Raw genomic sequence first — 25,234 nt, forward strand, 5'->3', positions numbered from 1 at the left:
GAAATTTGTGCAAATTTCTTCAACGCAAATTAAATTTTGGGGAATTCAGCACAAGGTTCTACACTGATAAATACATGGTAACTTGGTAAGTTTGTGAGTGGCTGTATGCATCAGTACTTTGCACCTGTGCTGCCCCTGCCTTTAGCATGGGGGTCTGCTGCATCCGGCTAGTGCATTGTTAATCAGGCCTGGTGCTAGTAAGGCTGTATCTTTTTTCTCTGATGTTTTTTGAAAATTTGTAATATGTTAGCTATTTTAATTTTAGATTTAGGACACGCAAGTGTGAAGACCCTTGACGTGGTTTGCGAGCTGACCTATTTTGGTGCAGGATACAGCCAGGCCCTTTAGTGTTGTTTGGGTGTCCTGGGGTGTCTGTCTTTGTGGGGTGCACTTATATAGTGCTGGACAGCTCACCTGATCTAATGGCATGTGCATCATCAATACGCTGTAACCAGTCACTGTACACTACGTCTGTGTGACTGGCGTCCTATATGCAAGCTCCATCTGGGTGCATGTTTAGTACTACACAGCCACCCCCTCAATGAATTGGTAGGCTTGTAAGTGGCGGTCTGCATCAGTATTTTGTATCTGTGCTGCCCTCACATCATGGGGGTCTGCTGCACCTTGCTAGTGCATTGGTAATCTGACCTGGTGTTGGTAAGGGTACCGTCACACTGAAACGATGCTGCAGCGATACGACAACGATGTCGATCGCTGCAGCGTCGCTGTTTGGTCGCTGGAGAGCTGTCACACAGACCGCTCTCCAGCGACCAACGATCCTGAAGTCCCCTGGTAACCAGGGTAAACATCGGGTTACTAAGCGCAGGGCCGCGCTTAGTAACCCGATGTTTACCCTGGTTACCAGCGTAAACGTAAAAAAAAAAAACATTACATACTTACATTCCGTGTCTGTCCTCCGGCGCTGTGCTTTCCTCTGCACTGTCAGAGCCGGTCAGCCGTAAAGCAGAGCGGTGACGTCACCGCTGTGCTTTCTGGCTGGCCGGCGCTGACACAGGATGCAGGAGGAGTGCAGAGAAGCAGAGCGCAGGGGACAGACAGCTGAAGGTAAGTATGTAATGTTTTTTTTTTTTACGTTTACCCTGGTTACCAGTGAAGACATTGCTGAATCGGCGTCACACACGCCGATTCAGCGATGTCAGCGTGAGATCCAGCGACGAAATAAAGTTTCAGACGATCTGTTACGACGTACGATTCTCAGCGAGGTCTGTTGTGAATTCTGTTGTCGGGCTCCCTCCTGTGGTCATGAATGGTACTTTGGCTGGTTCTGTCCATGGACTTCCTCTGGTGGGTGTTTCTGAGTTTCACAGGTGACGAGGTTAATTTGTTAGCTGCTGCTCTATTTAACTCCACTTGGATCTTTGCTCCATGCCACCTGTCAATGTTCCAGTATTGGTCTGTTCACTCCTGGATCGTTCTTGTGACCTGTCTTCCCATCAGAAGCTAAGTTCCAGCTTGTGTTTCTTTGGTTTGCTATTTCTCTGTCCAGCTTGCTTTTTGGTTTGTTGTCTTGCTTGCTGGAAGCTCTGGGACGCAGAGGGAGCGCCTCCGCACCGTGAGTCGGTGCGGAGAGTCTTTTTGTGCCCTCTGCGTGGTCTTTTTGTAGGTTTTTGTGCTGACCGCAAAGTAACCTTTCCTATCCTCAGTCTGTTCAGTAAGTCGGGCCTCACTTTGCTAAATCTATTTCATCTCTGTGTTTGTATTTTCATCTTTACTCACAGTCATTATATGTGGGGGGCTGCCTTTTCCTTTGGGGAATTTCTATGAGGCAAGGTAGGCTTTATTTTTCTATCTTCAGGGCTAGCTAGTTTCTTAGGCTGTGCTGAGTTGCATAGGGAGCGTTAGGCGCAATCCACAGCTAATTTCTAGTGTGTTTGATAGGTTTAGGGATTGCGGTCAGCAGAGTTCCCACGTCCCAAAGCTCGACCTTATTATCAGTCACTATGAGGTCATTCCGTGTGCTCTTAGCCACCAGGTCCATTATTGTCCTGACTACCAGGTCATAACAGTACAGGTGGCCCAAAGTACTAATGCATCTCAATAGAGGGATAAGAGAAGTTCTGAGACCATTTTTTTTTCTTTGTAGTGTGTTTTGTCTCTATTTTCCCCTTTACCTCTGGGTGGTTCAGGACACTGGTGTAAACATGGACATTCAAGGTCTGTCCTCTTGGATGGATAGTCTCACTACAAGGATACAAAACATTCAAGATTTTGTGGTTCAGAATCCGATGTCAGAGCCTAGGATTCCAATTCCTGATTTGTTTTTTGGTGATAGATCTAAGTTCTTGAATTTCAAAAATAATTGTAAATTGTTTCTTGCCTTGAAACCTCGCTCCTCAGGTGACCCTGTTCAACAAGTAAAGATCATTATTTCTTTGTTACATGGTGACCCTCAAGACTGGGCATTTTCCCTTGCGCCAGGAGATCCAGCATTGCGTGATGTTGATGCGTTTTTCCTGGCGCTTGGATTGCTTTATGACGAACCTAATTCAGTGGATCAGGCAGAGAAAATCTTGCTGGCTCTGTGTCAGGTTCAGGATGAAGCGGAGATATATTGTCAGAAGTTTAGAAAGTGGTCTGTGCTCACTCAGTGGAATGAATGTGCCCTGGCAGCAATCTTCAGAAAGGGTCTCTCTGAAGCCCTTAAGGATGTCATGGTGGGGTTTCCCATGCCTGCTGGTCTGAATGAGTCTATGTCCTTGGCCATTCAGACCGATCGACGCTTGCGTGAGCGTAAAGCTGTGCACCATTTGGCGGTACTATCTGAGCATGGGCCTGAGCCTATGCAATGTGATAGGACTTTGACCAGAGCTGAACGGCAAGAACACAGACGTCGGAATGGGCTATGTTTTTACTGTGGTGATTCCACTCATGCTATCTCCGATTGTCCTAAGCGCACTAAGCGGTTCGCTAGGTCTGCCACCATTGGTACGGTACAGTCTAAATTTCTTTTGTCTGTTACTCTGATTTGCTCTTTGTCATCCTATTCTGTTATGGCATTTGTGGATTCAGGCGCTGCCCTGAATTTGATGGACTTGGAGTATGCTAGGCGCTGTGGTTTTTTCTTGGAGCCCTTGTAGTATCCTATTCCATTGAGAGGAATTGATGCTACGCCTTTGGCCAAGAATAAGCCTCAGTATTGGACCCAATTGACCATGTGCATGGCTCCTGCACATCAGGAGGATATCCGCTTTTTGGTGTTGCATAATCTGCATGATGTGGTCGTTTTGGGGTTGCCATGGCTACAGGTTCATAATCCAGTATTGGACTGGAAATCTATGTCTGTGTCCAGCTGGGGTTGCCAGGGGGTACATGGTGATGTTCCATTTTTGTCTATTTCGTCTTCCACTCCTTCTGAAGTTCCAGAGTTTTTGTCGGATTATTGGGATGTATTTGATGAGCCCAAAGCCAGTGCCCTACCTCCTCATAGGGATTGCGATTGTGCAATTAATTTGATTCCTGGTAGTAAGTTTCCTAAAGGCCGATTGTTCAATTTATCTGTGCCAGAACACGCCGCTATGCGGAGTTATATAAAGGAATCCTTGGAGAAAGGCCATATTCGCCCGTCGTCATCACCGTTGGGAGCAGGGTTCTTTTTTGTGCCCAAGAAGGATGGTTCTTTGAGACCTTGTATTGATTACCGCCTTCTTAATAAAATTACAGTCAAATTTCAGTATCCTTTGTCGTTGCTGTCTGATGTGTTTGCTCGTATTAAAGGGGCTAGTTGGTTCACCAAGATAGATCTTCGAGGGGCGTATAATCTTGTGCGTATTAAACAAGGCGATGAGTGGAAAACAGCATTTAATACGCCCGAGGGCCATTTTGAGTACCTGGTTATGCCATTCGGGCTTTCCAATGCTCCATCAGTATTTCAGTCCTTTATGCATGACATCTTCCGAGAGTACCTGGATAAATTCCTGATTGTTTATTTGGATGATATTTTGGTCTTTTCGGATGATTGGGAGTCTCATGTGAAGCAGGTGAGAATGGTGTTCCAGGTCCTTCGTGCGAATTCCTTGTTTGTGAAGGGGTCAAAGTGTCTCTTTGGAGTTCAGAAGGTTTCGTTTTTGGGTTCATTTTTTCCCCTTCTACTATCGAGATGGACCCTGTTAAAGTCCAGGCCATTTACGATTGGACTCAGCCGACATCTGTGAAGAGCCTGCAAAAGTTCCTGGGCTTTGCTAATTTTTATCGGCACTTCATCGCTAATTTTTCTACTGTTGCTAAACCGTTGACTGATTTGACCAAGAAGGGTGCTGATGTGGTCAATTGGTCTTCTGCGGCTGTAGAGGCTTTTCAGGAGTTGAAGCGCCGTTTTTCTTCTGCCCCTGTGTTGTGCCAGCCAGATGTTTCGCTTCCGTTTCAGGTTGAGGTTGATGCTTCTGAGATTGGAGCAGGGGCTGTTTTGTCGCAAAGAAGTTCTGAGGGCTCGGTGATGAAGCCATGTGCTTTCTTTTCTAGAAAGTTTTCGCCTGCTGAGCGAAACTATGATGTTGGTAATCGTGAATTGTTGACCATGAAGTGTGCATTCGAGGAGTGGCGTCATTGGCTGGAAGGAGCCAAGCATCGCGTGGTGGTCTTGACAGATCACAAGAATTTGACTTATCTTGAGTCTGCCAAACGGTTGAATCCTAGACAGGCTCGATGGTCATTATTTTTCTCCCGTTTTGATTTTGTGGTTTCGTACCTTCCGGGCTCTAAGAATGTGAAGGCTGATGCTCTGTCAAGGAGTTTTGTGCCTGACTCTCCGGGTGTTCCTGAGCCGGCAGGTATTCTCAAAGAGGGGGTAATTTTGTCTGCCATCTCCCCTGATTTGCGGCGGGTGCTGCAAAAATTTCAGGCTGATAGACCTGACCGTTGCCCAGCGGAGAAACTGTTTGTCCCTGATAGATGGACTAGTAGAGTTATCTCTGAGATTCATTGTTCAGTGTTGGCTGGGCATCCTGGAATCTTTGGTACCAGAGATTTGGTGGCTAGATCCTTCTGGTGGCCGTCTTTGTCGCGGGATGTGCGTTCTTTTGTGCAGTCCTGTGGGACTTGTGCTCGGGCTAAGCCCTGCTGTTCTCGTGCCAGTGGGTTGCTTTTGCCCTTGCCGGTCCCGAAGAGGCCCTGGACGCATATTTCTATGGATTTTATTTCGGATCTCCCCGTCTCTCAAAAGATGTCGGTCATTTGGGTGGTTTGTGATCGCTTTTCTAAGATGGTCCATTTGGTACCTTTGTCTAAATTGCCTTCCTCCTCTGATTTGGTGCCATTATTTTTCCAGCATGTGGTTCGTTTACATGGTATCCCGGAGAACATCGTTTCTGACAGAGGTTCCCAGTTTGTTTCAAGGTTTTGGCGATCCTTTTGTGCTAGGATGGGCATTGATTTGTCTTTTTCCTCGGCTTTCCATCCTCAGACAAATGGCCAAACCGAACGAACTAATCAAACTTTGGAAACATATCTGAGATGCTTTGTTTCTGCTGATCAGGATGATTGGGTGTCCTTTTTGCCGTTGGCTGAGTTCGCCCTTAATAATCGGGCCAGCTCGGCTACTTTGGTTTCGCCGTTTTTTTGCAATTCTGGTTTCCATCCTCGTTTCTCTTCAGGGCAGGTTGAGTCTTCAGACTGTCCTGGTGTAGATACTGTGGTGGATAGATTGCAGCAGATTTGGACTCATGTGGTGGACAATTTGACATTGTCCCAGGAGAAGGCTCAACGTTTCGCTAACCGCCGGCGCTGTGTGGGTCCCCGACTTCGTGTTGGGGATTTGGTTTGGTTGTTGTCTCGTTATGTTCCTATGAAGGTTTCCTCTCCTAAGTTTAAGCCTCGTTTCATTGGTCCGTATAAGATTTCTGAGGTTATCAATCCTGTGTCATTTCGTTTGGCCCTTCCTGCTTCTTTTGCCATCCATAATGTGTTCCATAGGTCGTTATTGCGGAGATACGTGGCACCTGTGGTTCCATCCGTTGATCCTCCTGCCCCGGTGTTAGTTGAGGGGGAGTTGGAGTATGTGGTGGAGAAGATTTTGGATTCTCGTGTTTCGAGACGGAAACTCCAGTACCTGGTCAAGTGGAAGGGTTATGGTCAGGAAGATAATTCCTGGGTTTTTGCCTCTGATGTTCATGCTGCCGATCTGGTTCGTGCCTTTCATTTGGCTCATCGTGGTCGGCCTGGGGGCTCTGGTGAGGGTTCGGTGACCCCTCCTCAAGGGGGGGGTACTGTTGTGAATTCTGTTGTCGGGCTCCCTCCTGTGGTCATGAATGGTACTTCGGCTGGTTCTGTCCATGGACTTCCTCTGGTGGGTGTTTCTGAGTTTCACAGGTGACGAGGTTAATTCGTTAGCTGCTGCTCTATTTAACTCCACTTGGATCTTTGCTCCATGCCACCTGTCAATGTTCCAGTATTGGTCTGTTCACTCCTGGATCGTTCTTGTGACCTGTCTTCCCATCAGAAGCTAAGTTCCAGCTTGTGTTTCTTTGGTTTGCTATTTTTCTGTCCAGCTTGCTTTTTGGTTTGTTGTCTTGCTTGCTGGAAGCTCTGGGACGCAGAGGGAGCGCCTCCGCACCGTGAGTTGGTGCGGAGGGTCTTTTTGCGCCCTCTGCGTGGTCTTTATGTAGGTTTTTGTGCTGACCGCAAAGTAACCTTTCCTATCCTCGGTCTGTTCAGTAAGTCGGGCCTCACTTTGCTAAATCTATTTCATCTCTGTGTTTGTATTTTCATCTTTACTCACAGTCATTATATGTGGGGGGCTGCCTTTTCCTTTGGGGAATTTCTCTGAGGCAAGGTAGGCTTTATTTTTCTATCTTCAGGGCTAGCTAGTTTCTTAGGCTGTGCCGAGTTGCATAGGGAGCGTTAGGTGCAATCCACGGCTATTTCTAGTGTGTTTGATAGGTTTAGGGATTGCGGTCAGCAGAGTTCCCACGTCCCAGAGCTCGTCCTTATTATCAGTAACTATCAGGTCATTCCGTGTGCTCTTAACCACCAGGTCCATTATTGTCCTGACCACCAGGTCATAACAGGGGTCCCTGATCGCAGTAGCGTGTCAGATACAGCGAGATCGTAACGATATCGCTGGAACATCACGGATCGTGCCGTCCTAGCGATCAAAGTGCCACTGTGTGACGGTACCCTAAGGCTGTAACATTTCCTGTGATGTTTTTGAAATTTTGTTTTATGTTAGCCATAAACAACTTGCTCATTCAGACTCACCTGTAACAAGTGTGGACAATATGAAAATCACACCTAAAACCAGATAAAAAGGGGAATAGTTGACTCAAGCTTTGCATTGTGTGTCTGTGTGTGCTACACTACGCATGGAGAACAGAAAGAGAACTGAGTATTAAGAGCCAAAATTGTTGAACAATATCAACAATCTCAAGGTTTCAAGTTCATCTGCAGAGATCTTCCTTTGTCCATGGTGTGTAACATAATATGTTTACAACCCATGGCACTGTAGATAATCTCTCTGGATGTGGATGGGAGAGAAAATTGCTGAAAGGTTGCAACACAGGATAGTCCGGACAAGTTCCAAAGATGTTGAAGCTGTTCTGCAGGCTCAGGGTGCATCAGTGTCAGTGCGAACTGTCCGTCGATATTTGAATGAAATGAAATGCTATGGCAGGAGACTCAGGAGGACCCCTATTACTGACACAGAGACATAAAAAATCTAGACTGCAGTTTGCCAAAATGTATGCGAGTAATCCAAAATCCTTCTGTGAAAGCATCATGTGGACAGATGAGACCAAGATAGAGCTTTATGGTAAAGCACATCATTCTACTGTTTACCGAAAACAGAATGAGGCCTACAAAGAAAAGAACACAGTACCTACAGTCAAATATGGTGAAGGTTCAAAGATTTTCTTGGGTTGATTTGATGCCTCTGGCACTGGGTGCCTTGAATATGTGCAAGGCATCATGAAATCTGAAGACTACCAAAGGATGTTGATGTCGCAATATAGTGCCCATTGTCAGAAAGTTGTGTTTGCGTCCTAGGCCATGGGTCTTCAAGCAGGACCCATGACCCCAAACATACTTCAAGAAGCACCTGAAATGGATGAAAACAAAGTGCTGAAGAGTTCTGCAGTGGCCAGCAAGCAATGAGTCCAGATATAAATCCCATTGAACACCTTTGGAGAGATATTAAAATTGCTGTTGGAGGAAGGCCCCCTTCAAATATGAGACACCTGGAGCAGTTTGCAAAGAAGACTGGTCCAAAATTCCAGATAAGAGTTCTAAGAAGCTTGTTGATGATTATAGGAGGCGATTGATTGCAGTTATTTAGTCCAAAGGGTTTGCAACCAAATATTAAGTTGAGCGTGCCAACAATTTTGTCAAGCCCATTGTTGGGGTTTTGCGTTAAATTATGTCGAATTTGCCTTCTTTTCTCAGTTTTTTTGTGTTGTTTCAATACACACAAAATAAATAAAACTTTTTATGCTATGACTATATATAATATATATTTTATTTTAGTTTTATTTGGGGATGAACAGACTTTATTTCTATACAAAAAGACACAGGATTACAAATGACACTCGGTACTTATAGCACTGGGACCTCAGATGAAACCTATTTGGTCTACAATAAACAAAGAGTTGTCTATGGAGGTGCTTGTTGACAGGGTCACATTGGTCATGTCATGATTTAATCATGTGAGCACTGCAACCAATCACTGGGCTCAGCGAGGATGACCACAACGCTCAGTAATTCTTAACTCAGGAGGTGCTGGAATAAGATTCTACGCATTCATTGAGGGGTGGGCACATCTTTCTGCTACAACACACCAGCATCAGAAATGTACTCATGTCATAAACTGGCAGAACATTTCTGCCTTAGTTTACACCACTTTTATGGTGTAAATGACATTTGTCATTCCTCTAAGTTCCAAACACTTTTCACAACTTAGCTGAACTGGCAGAATAATCTCTAAAGTCACAAACTTTTGCAATATTTCAGTTTCACAATACGGATGTACTTGATTTGTTCTCCACCTTCATAGTATGTTTTATAACTATTACTCTTTTTTTCCAATATTGCATATAACTTTATGATTTATGACATGATGTTTGCAAGCTTCAGGAGACACTAGGAACAAACAACTTAGGTTTACCACCATGCTTCACGCATGTCTTGTGATTTTACAAATAGTTACGTAGTTGACAAACTTTCAAGTGCAAATAAAAACTTGCCCCAAAATGTAATACACTGTAAGAGAACATCATAATAAATGATGAGGATATTTTATGGCGTGGTTTGCGGATTATGAGCACGCATCAACAAGAAAAAGTGTCCACATACAAATCTTTGACAGGGTTTCCCTTGAGAAGCGGTGCGAGTCTGCAGGAGCCTGAAGAGGATGTTCTGGCTGATATCAGCTGAGAGTTGGAAGGGGCACAGTAGTTGTAAATCACTTTATGAAATAATGTACTTATGTTTTATTGATTACATACAGCCTGTAGGCATCTGTAGAACTAATCTTTCCCTTATCTTTTCCTACATTTACTTTCTAATCCCAAGAACTAATTAGCAGAATCACTTAATTCTTAGCACTTAGAGAATGGCAGGGGGTTAATCCTCAGCAGTCACAGACCTCCTGCATGCCTGGTCCTGTACACACAGATATCTGATATGTGCCTCTATTTATATAGTCTGGGGGCTGCTGGGCCACTTTGGAAGAGAATGTTTACCAGGTTTTCTCTATTGTCATGGTCTGCCCCTCTAGTAATGGCTGCTGTATAAATGAATGAGGGGCTATGACACCAGGTGCTGGGTGCCCTGGGTGGCATTTCAACAGGGATGGGGTAGCTAAATACTTATTTGGCCCCTGTGAACCACCAACTTACCTACTAGTCTTCTATACCCACCTGTCTAGTAATCTTTATGACTGACGTCTCCATTATCTTGTAGGTAACTTAAAACATTTTTAAGCGCTTTACACAGTGCAAAATCTCCAATGGGGCCTTAACTAACACAGGTCTCTACTAGTAATAGTCTTTTCATATCGGGCAAAGGGACCTTTGGGGCCCTAATATTATCCAGGGCTCAGGTGCGATTGCAGCCCCTGCATCTATTATAGTTATTCCCCTGGTTGTACAGATATGTTTTTGGTTCTTTATTTTTTACTTACCTTGTATATACTAAAGTACTATATTGCTGCTTTGAAAATGAGTTTTTGGGTTGCTTTTACCACTTTTATGATGACATATTTCATTATTCATTGTCTTAGATTATGGGTGCATTGGTTTTGCTTATACTCCTGTGTCTTCCTAAATGTTTTACATAGTGTAGAATTATAACTCTAACCATCTTGTAATTTAGTTTCAGTGTACTTCTCTAAAAACAAGTAGCCAGTTGTGGCCTAAACTGTATTTTGCAACGATAGAGTGAGAGCTAACATACCATGCTGTCACTTGTAGTCCTACATGCAATATCCAAGTCAAAATCCCTTATGCTTGTTCTAGTCTATATATACAATACAATTGGCCATAGTGTTGGCCTTAATTGGGGCAATTTTGGCATGTTTACTAAGTATTTCCATCCCTAGATAGGTCAAAATATAGATCCTACATAGATAGATAGATTCAGGGATAGATAGATGATAGATAGATAATAGATAGATAGATAGATAGATAGATAGATAGATAGATAGATAGATAGATAGATAGATAATAGATAGATAGATAATAGATAGATAGATAGATAGATAGATAGATAGATAGATAGATAGATTATAGATAGATACATAGATAGATAGATAATAGATAGATAGATAGATAGATAGATAGATAGATAGATAGATAGATAGATTGATAGATAGACAGATAGATAGATACTGTAGATAGATAGATACTAGATTCAGAGACAGACAGACAGATAGATAGATAGATAGATAGATAGATAGATACATAGATAGATAATAGATAGATAGATACTGTAGATAGATAGATAATAGATTCAGAGACAGACAGATAGATAGATAATAGATAGATACATAGATAGGAGATAGATACTGTAGATAGATAGATAATAGATAGATACTGAGATACTGAGATAGATAGATAATAGATTCAGAGACAGATAGATAGATAGATAGATAGATAGATAGATAGATAGATACTATAGATAATAGATAGATACATAGATAGGCGATAGATAGATAATAAACAAGTAGATAGATAGATAGATAGACAGATAGATAGATAGATAGGAGATAGATGATAGACAGGCTTCCAGTATTTCTTCCAGTAGGGCAGGTGATGTTACAGTACACATGGCAGTACTGATAATAGGGGGCTATGCTGGGCTAAAGCTTCTGTATAGCTGTCTGTAATTAACTTAAGTGTGAAGTGATCACAGGGACAATCCTATTGTGTCCAGTGAGGGGCATTACCATGTGAAGTATGGCTGATAATGCCTTGTAATCCCCTAGTTTAGCAAACATCTCACAGTTTACAGAGACTCACTTTACAAAGGATTACACAGGATTAACAAAATGCTGGAGGATATTATAACACACACACAAACTTTTCTGGAATAGCAGTCTCCCACCCAAACATTCTAAGAAATGTCACTGATGATCTACACCGAGGTTCTGAAACACTGGGCACAAGAGCTGCATGCTGGTCTGGCACTTGGAGAGTTAAAGCAATCTCCATATGCTTCCTAGACTTCAATTTAAAACTGTTGTCTACAAAGAGATCTAAGCCATGAAGCTGAACATCATTACTGCCATAAAGGGAGATGGAAGTGCTCATCAGATCACTCAGTCCTATTTGTTCCATTCCCATGTAATCATCTCTGTGACAAGGTTAACTTTCAGCTGAGCATTGCTGAGCTGTGTGTGGGGCTGGCTGTAGATCACACCCTGGGTCCCCTGCCAGGAGCAAGATCAGCAATGCAGAACACTGTGTCATTGAAGTTTCTATTGTTGATACATGTAATAAACTGTAAATAATAAACAGTAAATAGAGTATAATAAACATTTACCTGGTGGGTCCATTGTGTTTTCTCCTTTCTTCGTGTATTGAGCCCCATTATTCAAGTGAAGGACAGAGACCCCTTCTCCCTGAGTGTGGACAAGATCCAGTGTGGATGGCGAGATGGCTTCTTCTTCTTCTTCTTCTTCTTCTTCTTCTTCTTCTTCTTCTTCTTCTTCTTCTTCTTCTTCTTCTTCTTCTTCTTCTTCTTCTTCTTCTTCTTCTTCTTCTTCTTCTTCTTCTTCTTCTTCTTCTTCTTCTTCTTCTTCTTCTTCTTCTTCTTCTTCTTCTTCTTCTTCTTCTTCTTCTTCTTCTTTCCTCAGAGACAATGCATGTGTTGTCTAGTTTTAGGACTGGCCACTAGGAAGCCAATGCAAGTTCAGTAGATGCCAACTCCTGGATGAGTGCTTGCAGCTCAGCTGATGGTGCCCTGCCTCTGCTGTGCATTGTGCTGTGGTGAGCTCTGGGGTCTTCTGGGTGTAGCACCTGGTTGGTAAGGTTCCTTGTCCCTGCATGGTGCTGGGGTGCATGTGCCCATCCTGGCAGTGGTACACAGATCTCACTGGACACTACAGCCTGAGAGCTGGGCAAACAGGCAGCAGCAGAGCTGCACACAGCAGAAACCTGAGCTGCTGGCAGAGGGACATGTGACTAGCTGCTGGCCAATAGCCAGGGGGATGGAAGGATCACAATGAGAAGATAATAGTAGCAATTTGTAACTCACAATCTCCTCTATGTAACCCACAAGTATTGTAAACACAGTGTGATCTATGGGTGTAATACACACACTGGCTGCTGGGTAATTATGGGATTAATATGTGGATACTGCTCTATTGTATCTCACATGAGCCTGCCATTTCAAGGTCTCAGGGAGAGAGCAAATTAAGCAAACAATGAAGACAATGAATGATATGAATGATGTGCTGAGTAGGGGATTATTATACAGAATGTCATCAACTTCATAAAACCAAAGTGTATATGTCAGCGATGCCTATTAGCGCCACGTTCAACACAAAATGATTTTGGAATAAGTCTCTTTACACGCAGGATCCAAAATGTTAATGAAGCCCTGACTATCATCATGATCAGATATTCCCTCCATGACCTTGATCACAGCCTGGTCATTCTTTTTTTTCCTTAATACCGACACAAAACTTAGCACATATCAATAAATAAATACTGAGACACCGCAAATATCTATAACCTGAAAACTTGTGCTATGAAGTCTTTTAAATCATTTACTTTATTGGAGTAGATATGCAAAAAGATAATGAAAATAAAACATGCAGAGTAACCCAATGGGGGACAATGACAAGAATATGTATACAAAAGGTAGTAATAATAATAATCTTGATATAGTGCCAACATATTCCGCAGCGCTTTACAGTTTAACAGTTTCAAATGCAACAGTCATAAGTAACAACGTTAACAATACAATAATTAAAGCACAATAAGACGTCCCTGCTCGTGAGAGCTTACAATCTACAATGAGGTGGGGGAGATACAAAGTACAGGTGTGTATTTACAATGATGTATTTACAATGATGTGAGTTGTTAATTAAATAGTAATATCCCAATGTCTATAAGGTATGTCCTATGTATAAAGTACAGACAGCATATCATATAAAATACAAATGATGAAAGATTGGGATAGTTACTGTGTGGTCCAGTATGCATCACCTCTTGTCCCTACAAAAACAAGAAAAATCATAGTTTTTTCTTATGTATATTAGTCACCTACATTTCATTCATGCACTTCACCCATGCCGTTCACCCTCCATTCACCTACTTGACACATGACACATACCCACATACACATAGGACAGATTCTGCACACGTGCCACTCAGGCAAAGTAGCAAATAAATTACCGCTGCGCTCTGAAACACTATAATATGTAAACCATAAATAGATGGTATTGGCACTGCATTACTGCTATAGAGAACATGTTAAAAAATTAAGTTACTTAGCGCACAAATTGAACAATTCACATGAGCTCAACAGCCAGCGACAAGGCGAACCCCTTTGTTGGGACCTTAAACCTAACATGCTGCCTCTCCCAGCCTACAATTATATAGGAAGGTAGGATCAAGCTTAAAAATTCATTAGGCTGATAGGAGGAGATCAGTCAAAAGACGTGTATTACACATATCAAAACTAACCGCCATGTCCAGAGAGAAAAGGACAAGTATGAACAGGTGCAAGCTAAGAGAACCACTCTATATAACTAACTTAAAGGGAATCTGTCACCACTGGCAGGAGGCAGGGATTTCTTCCAGGCACCGCACATCCCAGGGTCTGGAAGAAATCATTAACATACAGACAGAATATAACATTTCTCAGTATCAAGACCATTAATATGAGGCATACTGGTGGGACTAGTGTAACATCTCTATTACCTGTGTGCCCATATTAATAGGTCATATACGTCCCGGGGTTGACAGATTCCCTTTAAAGCTGCACTCTTTTTTGATCAAGTACAAGCTTCCGACTGATCTTCTCCCATCAGCCTAAGGCATTTTTAAATAGAGCTTGATCCTACCTGTCCTTATAATTAAATCACCACAAATGTCCTACTACATAAAGTTGTTGGTACTTCTCAATACAAAACACACCTGAGCGACCGTAAAATATGGTCAACTCAATGAAGCTCACCAAACCAAAGATAAATTAAAATATAACATTTATTAAGAAATATTTAAAAGAGATCCAAAAAAGGCCACATATAAGAACACAAACAAAAACCCCAAATCAGAGGGAAACATCCATCTACAGGTCAATACATATGTAATCATACACAAGAGTAGTCTGTATATATGCTGGAAAGAAAGCATCCATTTCATGTAAACATAGGCTAAAGCACCTATGTATATAAGCATACCATGCCCATCGGCTCCTAATCCATAATGAGTGCAGAAAACTGTATCTCCATATTGCTTGGACCGGCGGGGATAATAAAGTGTGCCTAAACTACGATGTGCTAAAAGCCCAAGGTGACAAATAAAGACATATGCATCTTACCAGACAAGTACCCGTGTGTTGGATGTTTTCCTCTGGCGCCCCGACGCGCGTTTCGCCCTCTGCTTCTTCCGGGGGCGTTTTTGTTTGTGTTCTTATATGTGGCCTTTTTTCGATCTCTTTTAAATATTTCTTAATAAATGTTATATTTTAATTTATCTTTGGTTTGGTGAGCTTCATTGAGTTAACCATATTTTACGGTCGCTCAGGTGTGTTCTGTCCTTATAATTGTAGGCTTTTAGCCTGGGTGACTGGCATCATGTTAGGTTTAGGGTCCTAACAAAGGGGTATGCCTTGTCATGGGCTGTTGGGCACACATGAATTGGCCAATTTGTGCGCTAAGCAATTCATATTTTAACATGTTTTCTACAGCAGCAATGCAGTTCCAATTTGAAATATTCAATGTTTACATATGTCAGAGTGCAGCTTTAATGTGTTAGTTATATAGAGTGGCTGTCAGACATAGTGCCACACAAGCTCCAAGAAAACACAAGTTACATGCCACACCTGGTCTACACCCTTGCTGGAAACATACCTGCCATGTTCTTTTCACACACAAGTTTCACACGCACCGCACGCATAGGACACATGCCGCACACTTACACACATCGGACATGAACCTCTCACGAATATGACACATCTTACTTACTGCACACTCTTAGGCCACATGCCTTCCATGCCACTCACAAAGGATACATACCACACGTGGACCCATACAATGGACATAAGCTTTACATAGCACGGACACATTGGACACATATAGGCAACTCACCCATAGGATTATGTGTCTAACACTTCCCCTTCACACACTTCACACACACCTCACTTGCACCTCTCTCACTGTCCCCGTAATCTCCATCCACTGCTTTTTATATGGATGTTTTTATATGATTTTTTTTAAAAATAAACCCTCATTTGTCCTTGAAAAACCAAGACCTCAAATAGGTCAAACTGCCATCCTAAAAATAAAACAGTTATGGTTGATGAAATCTGAGGAAATAAAAAAATAAAAGATTCCCTTGGTTCTCCATCTTTAAGAATTTAATCTTTTTACTTCCTATCCAAAGATTTTCTTGCAATTGAAAGAACTAACAATACATGCAAAAAATGTAATAGAGCTGCGCCTTCAAAGTTATCACCACTCCTGACAAGTTTGCTATTTTTACACACCTGAATTACCAGTAAACTAGCAGGTCTGGGGCATCTTTTCTTTTCTGCATTCCTAATGAATATTTCTGAATGAATTGACAATTAGGCGTTATCTTTTCATATGACAAAGGGGTGTCTTTCTATATAGTCTCACACTGATGGGAATGATTTGACAATGTCAGTATTGGGCATGGATATGCCCCAAGCTGATATTACCCAGTTGGTAATGCATTCATATTTTTCTGGAGGAATGACAAAAGAATTGAAAAATGTAGAATTACAAGAAAAGATGATCCAGAATTGTTTGTTACTAAAGATTGGTGACAGACCCTATTTCTGTAAACGTTCTCATTATATCATGGCTCCACTAATTAGCAGAAAGAAAGGGTAAAGCAGTCTTTGGAAGTTCTGAACTTCCTTGCTCTAGTTTTGGACATGGGTGCCTCTGGAACGGCAGCTTAGTCCTTTTTCTCTGAATGGGAAAGTTCTACAGCACACTTGTTCTGCCAAGCAGAGGGGTCTATGGGATGGGACCCACTGTAATCACATTTTGTGGATAAACCATGAATGTGAAATCCCACAAAATCCCTTTAGGAGGCATGAGTCTTCCTGCTCGCTGGTATATTACCCAATTTTGCAATGGAATATTTGACATTGTCAGACATATGAAATCTTAGCTGAACAGCTACGCTTGACATCCTTTATATTATAGGGGGATTATTTTTTCATTATTATCCTGTCCATAGAACTGACATATAACACTGCGCAGAGAGTGTTTTCACTTACATCTGTCTCTGCCTCACTGGAGCTTATACGCTATTTTCTCCACAACAGATGCACATACAGAATCCAAAGGTCAATTACATTGCAAGCCAATTAACCTTCAAGTATGGTTTGGGACTGTGGAAGGAAGCTGGAGTGCATAGAAGAAACCTGCACAAAAAACCTGGATATCATAGAAATTAAATGCAAACGTTTCTTTGGCTGAAACCAAGCCTTTGATATCTGTAGCAGAAGACAATGGTGAACAAATATGCAACATGTTTTACATTGGCATAATATAGAAATATTCGACATCTAGATTTTTGTATCAGTCCATTGAATAAAAACAGCAATCCATCCTTTAGAATTAAAGCATCTGGCATGGTGGATCACAAATTGTAAGACCCTGACATCTGATAGGTGGAGATGGGAAGCCCCTATACACATTAGATGGTTGTCCAGATTAGCCGAAATTGGTGGAGAAAAAGATGTAGTGTAAAGTATGGTAATCATCTCAGGAACCTCAACCTTTGATGAGACAGAAGATAACTAGTACCCAGTGTGGTTTTGCAGTTGGTATGTGTGGAGTGAGCGAATAAAGACTTCTTTTTTTTGACTACCTGGATGCTGTCACCCAATATTATTTTCTTGAGCTTGTGAACTTGAAATTGTGGTTCTCTGGATGTGGCTCTGACAATGGTGATTTATTTGAGTATGAGTTTACTGTGATGCTTGCATTTCTCAAAGGTACCATAACAGCATGCCCATTGTGTGGGGGTTTATATTTGGCTCCTTGCACGTGCACCTAAAAAAAACTCTAGATTCCTCCATTTTCTTTCCATGAAAACTTAAAAAACTTACTGTTCTTCTGATTAATTCTTGTCTTGATTACTAGAATGCAGTCACTCAGCTCACTGGAACTCACAATTAATCAGTCTTATTCTCGTTAAAATATTCTCTCTCTCAGATGTATTCTGAATATACAGCTCTGGGAAAAATTAAGAGACCACTGCACAATGTTCAGTTTGTCTGATTTTTCTCTTTATAGGTATATTTTTGAGTAAAATGTAAATTGCTCTTTTATTATATAAACTACTGACAACATGTCTCCGAATTTCCAAGCAATACATTTTGTATTTATTTTCTGAAAATGAGAAATGGTCAAAATAACAAAACAAATGCATTGCTTGCAGACCTCAAATAATGTTAAGAAAACAAGTTCATAATCATTTAGAAACAACAATACTAATGTTTTAACTCAGGAAGAGTTCAGAAATCAATATTTTATGGAATTACCATGATTTTTAATCACAGCTTTCATGCGTCTTGGCAGTCTTTCCACCAGTCTTTCACACTGCTTCTGGGTGACCTTATGCCACTCCTGGTACAAAAATTTAAAGGGAACCTATCACCCCCCCAGGCATTTGTAACTAAAAGAGCCACCTTGTGCAGCACTGATGCTGCATTCTGACAAGGTGGCTCTTTTAGTTCTTGTTGCTGGCACTGCTGAAATAATCGTTTATGAAATTTGTCCCTCATACTTCGAAATCGCCAGGGGCCAGGTCTTCCCCCCCCCCCCCCAATACAGACGCACCACAGCCGTCACTCATGGCCTCTGACGATTCCTCTGACGCTGCACAGTAGGAGGAAGGCTGAGGGAGAGCCGCAGATAAGTACTGCGCATGCCCAATAATCCCAGCCCCACAGTGTGAATAAATCAGAAGAGACTGCGGGGCGGGATCTTTGGACGCGTGTTCACGCAGGCGCAATAAGCAAGACATCAACTAATGTCAGTGGATGGGCAGCACTATCTGCGCATGCCCAAGGCCTAAGATAACAGCGCAGGCGCCGGGATAATTGAATAACGCTGAGGAGGTGGCGCCCGGTGTGCAGAGGCCATGAGTGACGGCTGTGGTGCGTCTGTTTTAGGGGGGAAAAACCTGCCCCCCTGGCGATTTCAAAGTATGAGGGACAAATTTCATAAATGATTATTTCAGCAGTGCCAGCAGCAAGAACTAAAAGAGCCACCTTGTCAGAATGCAGCATCAGTGCTGCACAAGGTGGCTCTTTTAGTTACAAATGCCTGGGGGGGGGGGGTAACAGGTTCCTTTTAAAGCAGTCCTTCCTTGTTTGATGGGTTGTGACTATCCAACTTCCTCTTGATTACATTCCAGAGGTTTTCATTGGGGTTCAGGTCTGGAGATTGGCCTGGCCATGACAGTGATTTGATGTGGTGGTCCTTCATCCACACATTGATTGACCTAGCTGTGTTGCATGGCGCATTGTCCTGCTGGAAAAAACAGTCCTCAGAGTTGGGGAATATTGCCTGAGCAGAAGGAATCAACTGTTTTTCCAGGATAACCTTGTATGCGGCTTGATTCATAGGTCCTTCGCAAAGATTAATCTGCCCAATTCCAGCCTTGCTAAGGCATCCCTATCTCATCACCGATCCTCCACCAAATTTCACAGTGGGTGCAAGACACTGTGCCTTGTATGCCTCTCCAGGTCTCCGTCTAACCATTAGATGACCAGGTGTTGGGCAAAGCTGAAAATTAGACTCATCAGAGAAGATTAGCTTACTCAAGTCCTCTATGGTCCAATCCTTATGGTTTTTGGCAAACTTCAACCTGGCTCTCCTTTGCTTCTCATTGATGAAAGGCTTTTTTCTAGCTTTACATGACTTGAGTCCTGCCTCTAGGAGCCTGTTACGAACTGTTCTTGCCATGCACTTCACCCCAGCTGCCATTTGCCATTCCTTTTGTAGGTCGCTTGATGTCATCCTGTGGTTGCTGAGTGACATTCAAATAAGATGTCTGTCAACCCGGTCAGTGGAGAGTCATTTTCGCCCTCTGCTGGTCTTTAGCTTTGTTGTCCCCAATGTCTGCTGCTTGACCTTGTTGTAATGGACTGCCGTCTTAGAAATTTTAAGGATGGAGGCAACATGACGCTCACTGTATTCCTCTGCTAGTAAAGCCAGAATTGAGCCCTTCTTTTCCTCACTTAAGACTTTTCTTTTCAACTCCTTTGGCATGGTTAAAAATTAGTTTTTTATTCCTATTACCTTTGGGATATCATTAGCACTTGTTTTGCCAACCAGCTTGTCCTATTACAAGAGGATTGTGAGCACCACAGCAGGGTTAGTTATACTTTCTTTCGTTAAAAAAGATTTGGTTCAGGTGATCACCTAATCAGAAGCACATTAAGTAGAATAATGTGTGCTCTGGTTGGAATTCAACTGACACTGGAATGGCTGTCAGACATGTAGAGAAGCTGATTTTTATAAAACTGTGCAATGGTCTCTTAATTTTTGCCAGTGCTGTAGATGCTAGGCTCATACGTCTGTGCAGCTGCAATTCAGATGTCTCCACCCTGTGCCTGCCATTGCACTGGTCAGGGACGGACACAGACAGCTTGGGTTCCCTGTGCAGGAAATGTGCCTGGGCCCCCCTCCTTTTAAGGCGACAAAGATATACTCGTATATATATAAGTGAGTACACTGTATACTAAGGGACTGTGTTAAACATAATAATCGACAATAACATCTTCCTCCACCTCCCCGTTCTTAAAACCATTATAACTCCCCTTTCCTCCCATCCCAATTCCCCACACCCCTCATTGTCCTCCTCCCCCCGCATCCCATTATTGCTCTCTCCCTACCCCTATGATTGCCCTCTTCACCACCTCCATTATTGCTTTCTCTCCACCACCCCATTATTGCACATTCACCACCTCCATCACTTTCTCCTCCCCCACCACCCCTATCATTGCCCTCTCCATCAACCTAATCATTGCCTTCCGCCCCATCACCCACATCATTGCCCTCTCCTCCACCTACACACACAGACACACACAGCACTATTCACCTCTCTGCATGCACGCACACACACACTCACCTCTGCGCACGGTATCTTGAAGCCCCACCATCGCCGGCAGCTTCCTGTCTCGCACATCCGCGGCGCTGAATGATGATGTCATTCAGCCACTGCTGTGTGAGACAGGAAGCAGGATGGATCCATTCCCTGCAGCTCCGCTCCCATTTTCTCCTGCAGGCAGCAGAGCTGCAGGGTTTGCGCCCTGCCCACAGCACATAAGGGTAATCTGGCCAGGGGCCCCACGGAGCCGGATAAACTGGTCAGATTGCCCTCAATATTAGCCATCCTGCAGGCAGGGCCGTTTTTAGGCAAAGTTTAAAATGGGGCCCCAAATGCTAATATATTGCACATCAAACAGAAGCTTTTTGGTCATATTTACATGCGCTGAGTTCAGGCCGCTAAATGAGTGTGATCGACAATACTGAAATCGTTCAACGCCTCTTTACACCAACTGAGAAAGAATGATGGGGACAGAACAATCACTAATAGATCAATCTGTCCCCATACAGTATCATGTTAGCAGCACATCTACAATTTACACCAGAGGTCCCCAACTCCAGTCCTCAAGGCCCACCAACAGGTCATGTTTTCAGGATTTCCTTTGCATTGAACAGGTGATGCAATTATTACCTGGGCAAGACTAAGGAAATCCTGAAAACATGACATGTTGGTGGGCCTTGAGGACTGGAGTTGGGGATCCCTGATTTACACAAAGCGATGTGCTGCTGAGAACAATTATTTCTGTTTCGGCATAAACAATCCAATCACTCGATGAATATGCAGCATTTTGCTTGTTTAGTGTAATACACCCCATAGTCCTCCATGTGTTATAATGTGCACTACAGTCTTCCATATTGTAAAATGCACATCCCATAGTCCTCCATATCGAGTTCATAAGAGGCGCCCTCTGCTGGTTGTCCTCATATGAACTCGAGGCTGGGAGCTTTCTAGGATAGTTCCCACGATCTAGGAACAGCCAGCAGAGGGCGCCTCACCGCAAATTAAGGTAAATATAGGTCATTGACCTACTTTACCTTCATTCTCCGGGGTTTTGCAGCAAGGAGCTGCGCTGCATTAGCAGGACTCCTTGCTGCAAAATATTTTAACCCCTTCAGATGGATTTACATCGTTGGACTTTACAGATCTTCGGAAGGTATGGATATTGTTGTTTTTTTTTTTTTTGGTACAGATCGAGGGTCTTCAGTGATTGGATTGAGCGTAGAATAAATTATTACAACAACCTTTGTTTTTATTTCATTAAAATAATTTTTAATAATGTGTGTGTGTTTTTTTAACCCTTTACTAGTATTGGATTAATAATGGATAGGTGTCATAATTGACGCCTCTCCATTATTAATTTGGCTTAATGTCACCTTACAATAGCAAGGTGGCATTAACCCTTCATTACCCCATATCCCACCGCTACACGGGAATGGGAAGAGAGTGGCCAAGTGCCAGAATAGGCGCATCTTCCAGATGTGCCTTTTCTGGGGTGGCTGGGGGCAGGTGTTTTTAGCCAGGGGGGGGTGGGGCAATAACCATGGACCCTCTCCAGGCTATTAATATCTGCCCTCAGTCACTGGCTTTACTACTCTGACGGAGAAAATTGTGCGGGAGCCCACGCCAATTTTTTCCGCCATTTAACCCTTTAATTTAATAGCTAGAACAAACAGAACAAATTTTGCATATACACACTACTAACATTAGTAGTGTGGAATATGCAAAAAAAAGTGGGGATATGAGATGGTTTACTGTATGTAAACCATGTCTGATATCATGTCGGGTTTAGGAAGGAGATAGCAAAAGCCGGTAATTGAATTGCCGGCTTTAAAGCTATCTAGCGCTGTATGAAGTAATAATATATATACATATATGTGTCTACTGACATATATATATATATATATATATATATATATATATATATATATATATATATATATACAGTTAGGGCCAGAAATATTTGGACAGTGACACAATTTTCGCGAGTTGGGCTCTGCATGCCACCACATTGGATTTGAAATGAAACCTCTACAACAGAATTCAAGTGCAGATTGTAACGTTTAATTTGAAGGGTTGAACAAAAATATCTGATAGAAAATGTAGGAATTGTACACATTTCTTTACAAACACTCCACATTTTAGGAGGTCAAAAGTAATTGGACAAATAAACATAACCCAAACAAAATATTTTTATTTTCAATATTTTGTTGCAAATCCTTTGGAGGCAATCACTGCCTTAAGTCTGGAACCCATGGACATCACCAAACGCTGGGTTTCCTCCTTCTTAATGCTTTGCCAGGCCTTTACAGCCGCAGCCTTCAGGTCTTGCTTGTTTGTGGGTCTTTCCGTCTTAAGTCTGGATTTGAGCAAGTGAAATGCATGCTCAATTGGGTTTAGATCTGGAGATTGACTTGGCCATTGCAGAATGTTCCACTTTTTGGCACTCATGAACTCCTGGGTAGCTTTGGATGTATGCTTGGGGTCATTGTCCATCTGTACTATGAAGCGCCGTCCAATCAACTTTGCAGCATTTGGCTGAATCTGGGCTGAAAGTATATCCCGGTACACTTCAGAATTCATCCGGCTACTCTTGTCTGCTCTTATGTCATCAATAAACACAAGTGACCCAGTGCCATTGAAAGCCATGCATGCCCATGCCATCACGTTGCCTCCACCATGTTTTACAGAGGATGTGGTGTGCCTTGGATCATGTGCCGTTCCCTTTCTTCTCCAAACTTTTTTCTTCCCATCATTCTGGTACAGGTTGATCTTTGTCTCATCTGTCCATAGAATACTTTTCCAGAACTGAGCTGGCTTCTTGAGGTGTTTTTCTGCAAATTTAACTCTGGCCTGTCTATTTTTGGTATTGATGAATGGTTTGCATCTAGATGTGAACCCTTTGTATTTACTGTCATGGAGTCTTCTCTTTACTGTTTACTTAGAGACAGATACACCTACTTCACTGAGAGTGTTCTGGACTTCAGTTGATGTTGTGAACGGGTTCTTCTTCACCAAATTAAGTATGCGGCGATCATCCACCACTGTTGTCATCCGTGGACGCCCAGGCCTTTTTGAGTTCCCAAGCTCACCAGTCAATTCCTTTTTTCTCAGAATGTACCCAACTGTTCATTTTGCTACTCCAAGCATGTCTGCTATCTCTCTGATGGATTTTTTCTTTTTTTTCAGCCTCAGGATGTTCTGCTTCACCTCAATTGAGAGTTCCTTTGACCGCATGTTGTCTGCTCACAGCAACAGCTTCCAAATGCAAAACCACACACCTGGAATCCACCCCTGACCTTTTAACTACTTCATTGATTACAGGTTAGCGAGGGAGATGCCTTCAGAGTTAATTGCAGCCCTTAGAGTCCATTGTCCAATTACTTTTGGTCCCTTGAAAAAGAGGACGCTATGCATTACAGAGCTATGATTCCTAAACCCTTTCTCCGATTTGGATGTGGAAACTATCATATTGCAGCTGGGAGTGTGCACTTTCAGCCCATATTATATATATAATTGTATTTCTGAACATGTTTTTGTAAACAGCTAAAATAACAAAACTTGTGTCACTGTCCAAATATTTCTGGCCCTAACTGTATATATATATATAGACAGTATATATGTTTTGTTTTTTTTTGACACATGGATCCCTTGTATAGCCGTATGTCGGTTTTGCAAGCCTGCGATAAAAACACGCAGTACAGATGCCATACGGATTACATACGGAGGATGCCATGCGCAAAAAACGCTGACACACCCTGCCTACGGAGGAGCTACGGACCACTATTTTGGGGACTTTTCAGCGTATTACGGCCGTAAAAAACGGACCGTATTTTCATACGCTGAGTGTGAAGCCGGCCTTATAGTTGTGGTCTACCTATGATGTCAATTACAGGCCTCTCATCTTTTTATGTGGGAAAACTTGCACAATTGGTGGCTGACTAAATACTTTCTTTCCCCACTGTTAAGTACATTTTACTTTTTGTACCCGCGTATTTACTTATAGATTGTAAGCTTGTAAGTAGGACCCTCACTCTTCTTGTTTGAATTGTTGATTTTTGTGTTACTCTGTAATGTCTGACTTTGTCTGTACATGTTGAATCTCAGAATTGTAAAGTGGTGCAGATTTTGTTGGTGCTATATAAAATAAATAAAAATTATTATTTTGGGAAGATATAATTTATTGATAATCTTTTGTTAATTTTCAGGTGGAATACAATACAAGATCTACAATTTAGTCAGGTCAGTTTTTGTGCATTTTTTATCTTAGCTTCTTTTACAGTGTTTGCTTTGATATATATATATATATACTAGCTATTGAACCCGTTCTACGCCCGGGTGGCGAGCATTTATATTGGTATATGGTCTCCATCCTGGTATGTGCTGCTCCATCCTGCGCCCCCATCCTGTCATGTGCTGCTCCCATCCTGCGCCCCAGTTCTGTCATGTGCTGCTCCCATCCT

The 25,234-nt window shown here is 42.5% G+C and overlaps 1 protein-coding gene across 1 annotated transcript in view; it reads right to left on the minus strand.

The window, feature by feature from the left end:
* LOC138671742 (cyclic nucleotide-gated channel beta-1-like) overlaps positions 1-25,234 on the minus strand; it is a 120,475-nt gene that overhangs the window by 20,531 nt on the left and 74,710 nt on the right. The window contains exon 4 of the mRNA XM_069759892.1: positions 11,986-12,316. Within this exon, the coding sequence (XP_069615993.1) occupies positions 11,986-12,316 (331 nt within the window). The remainder of the gene's footprint in view (positions 1-11,985; positions 12,317-25,234) is intronic.

The sequence above is a fragment of the Ranitomeya imitator genome, chromosome 3, assembly GCF_032444005.1.
Source record: "Ranitomeya imitator isolate aRanImi1 chromosome 3, aRanImi1.pri, whole genome shotgun sequence".
Lineage (NCBI taxonomy): Eukaryota > Metazoa > Chordata > Amphibia > Anura > Dendrobatidae > Ranitomeya > Ranitomeya imitator.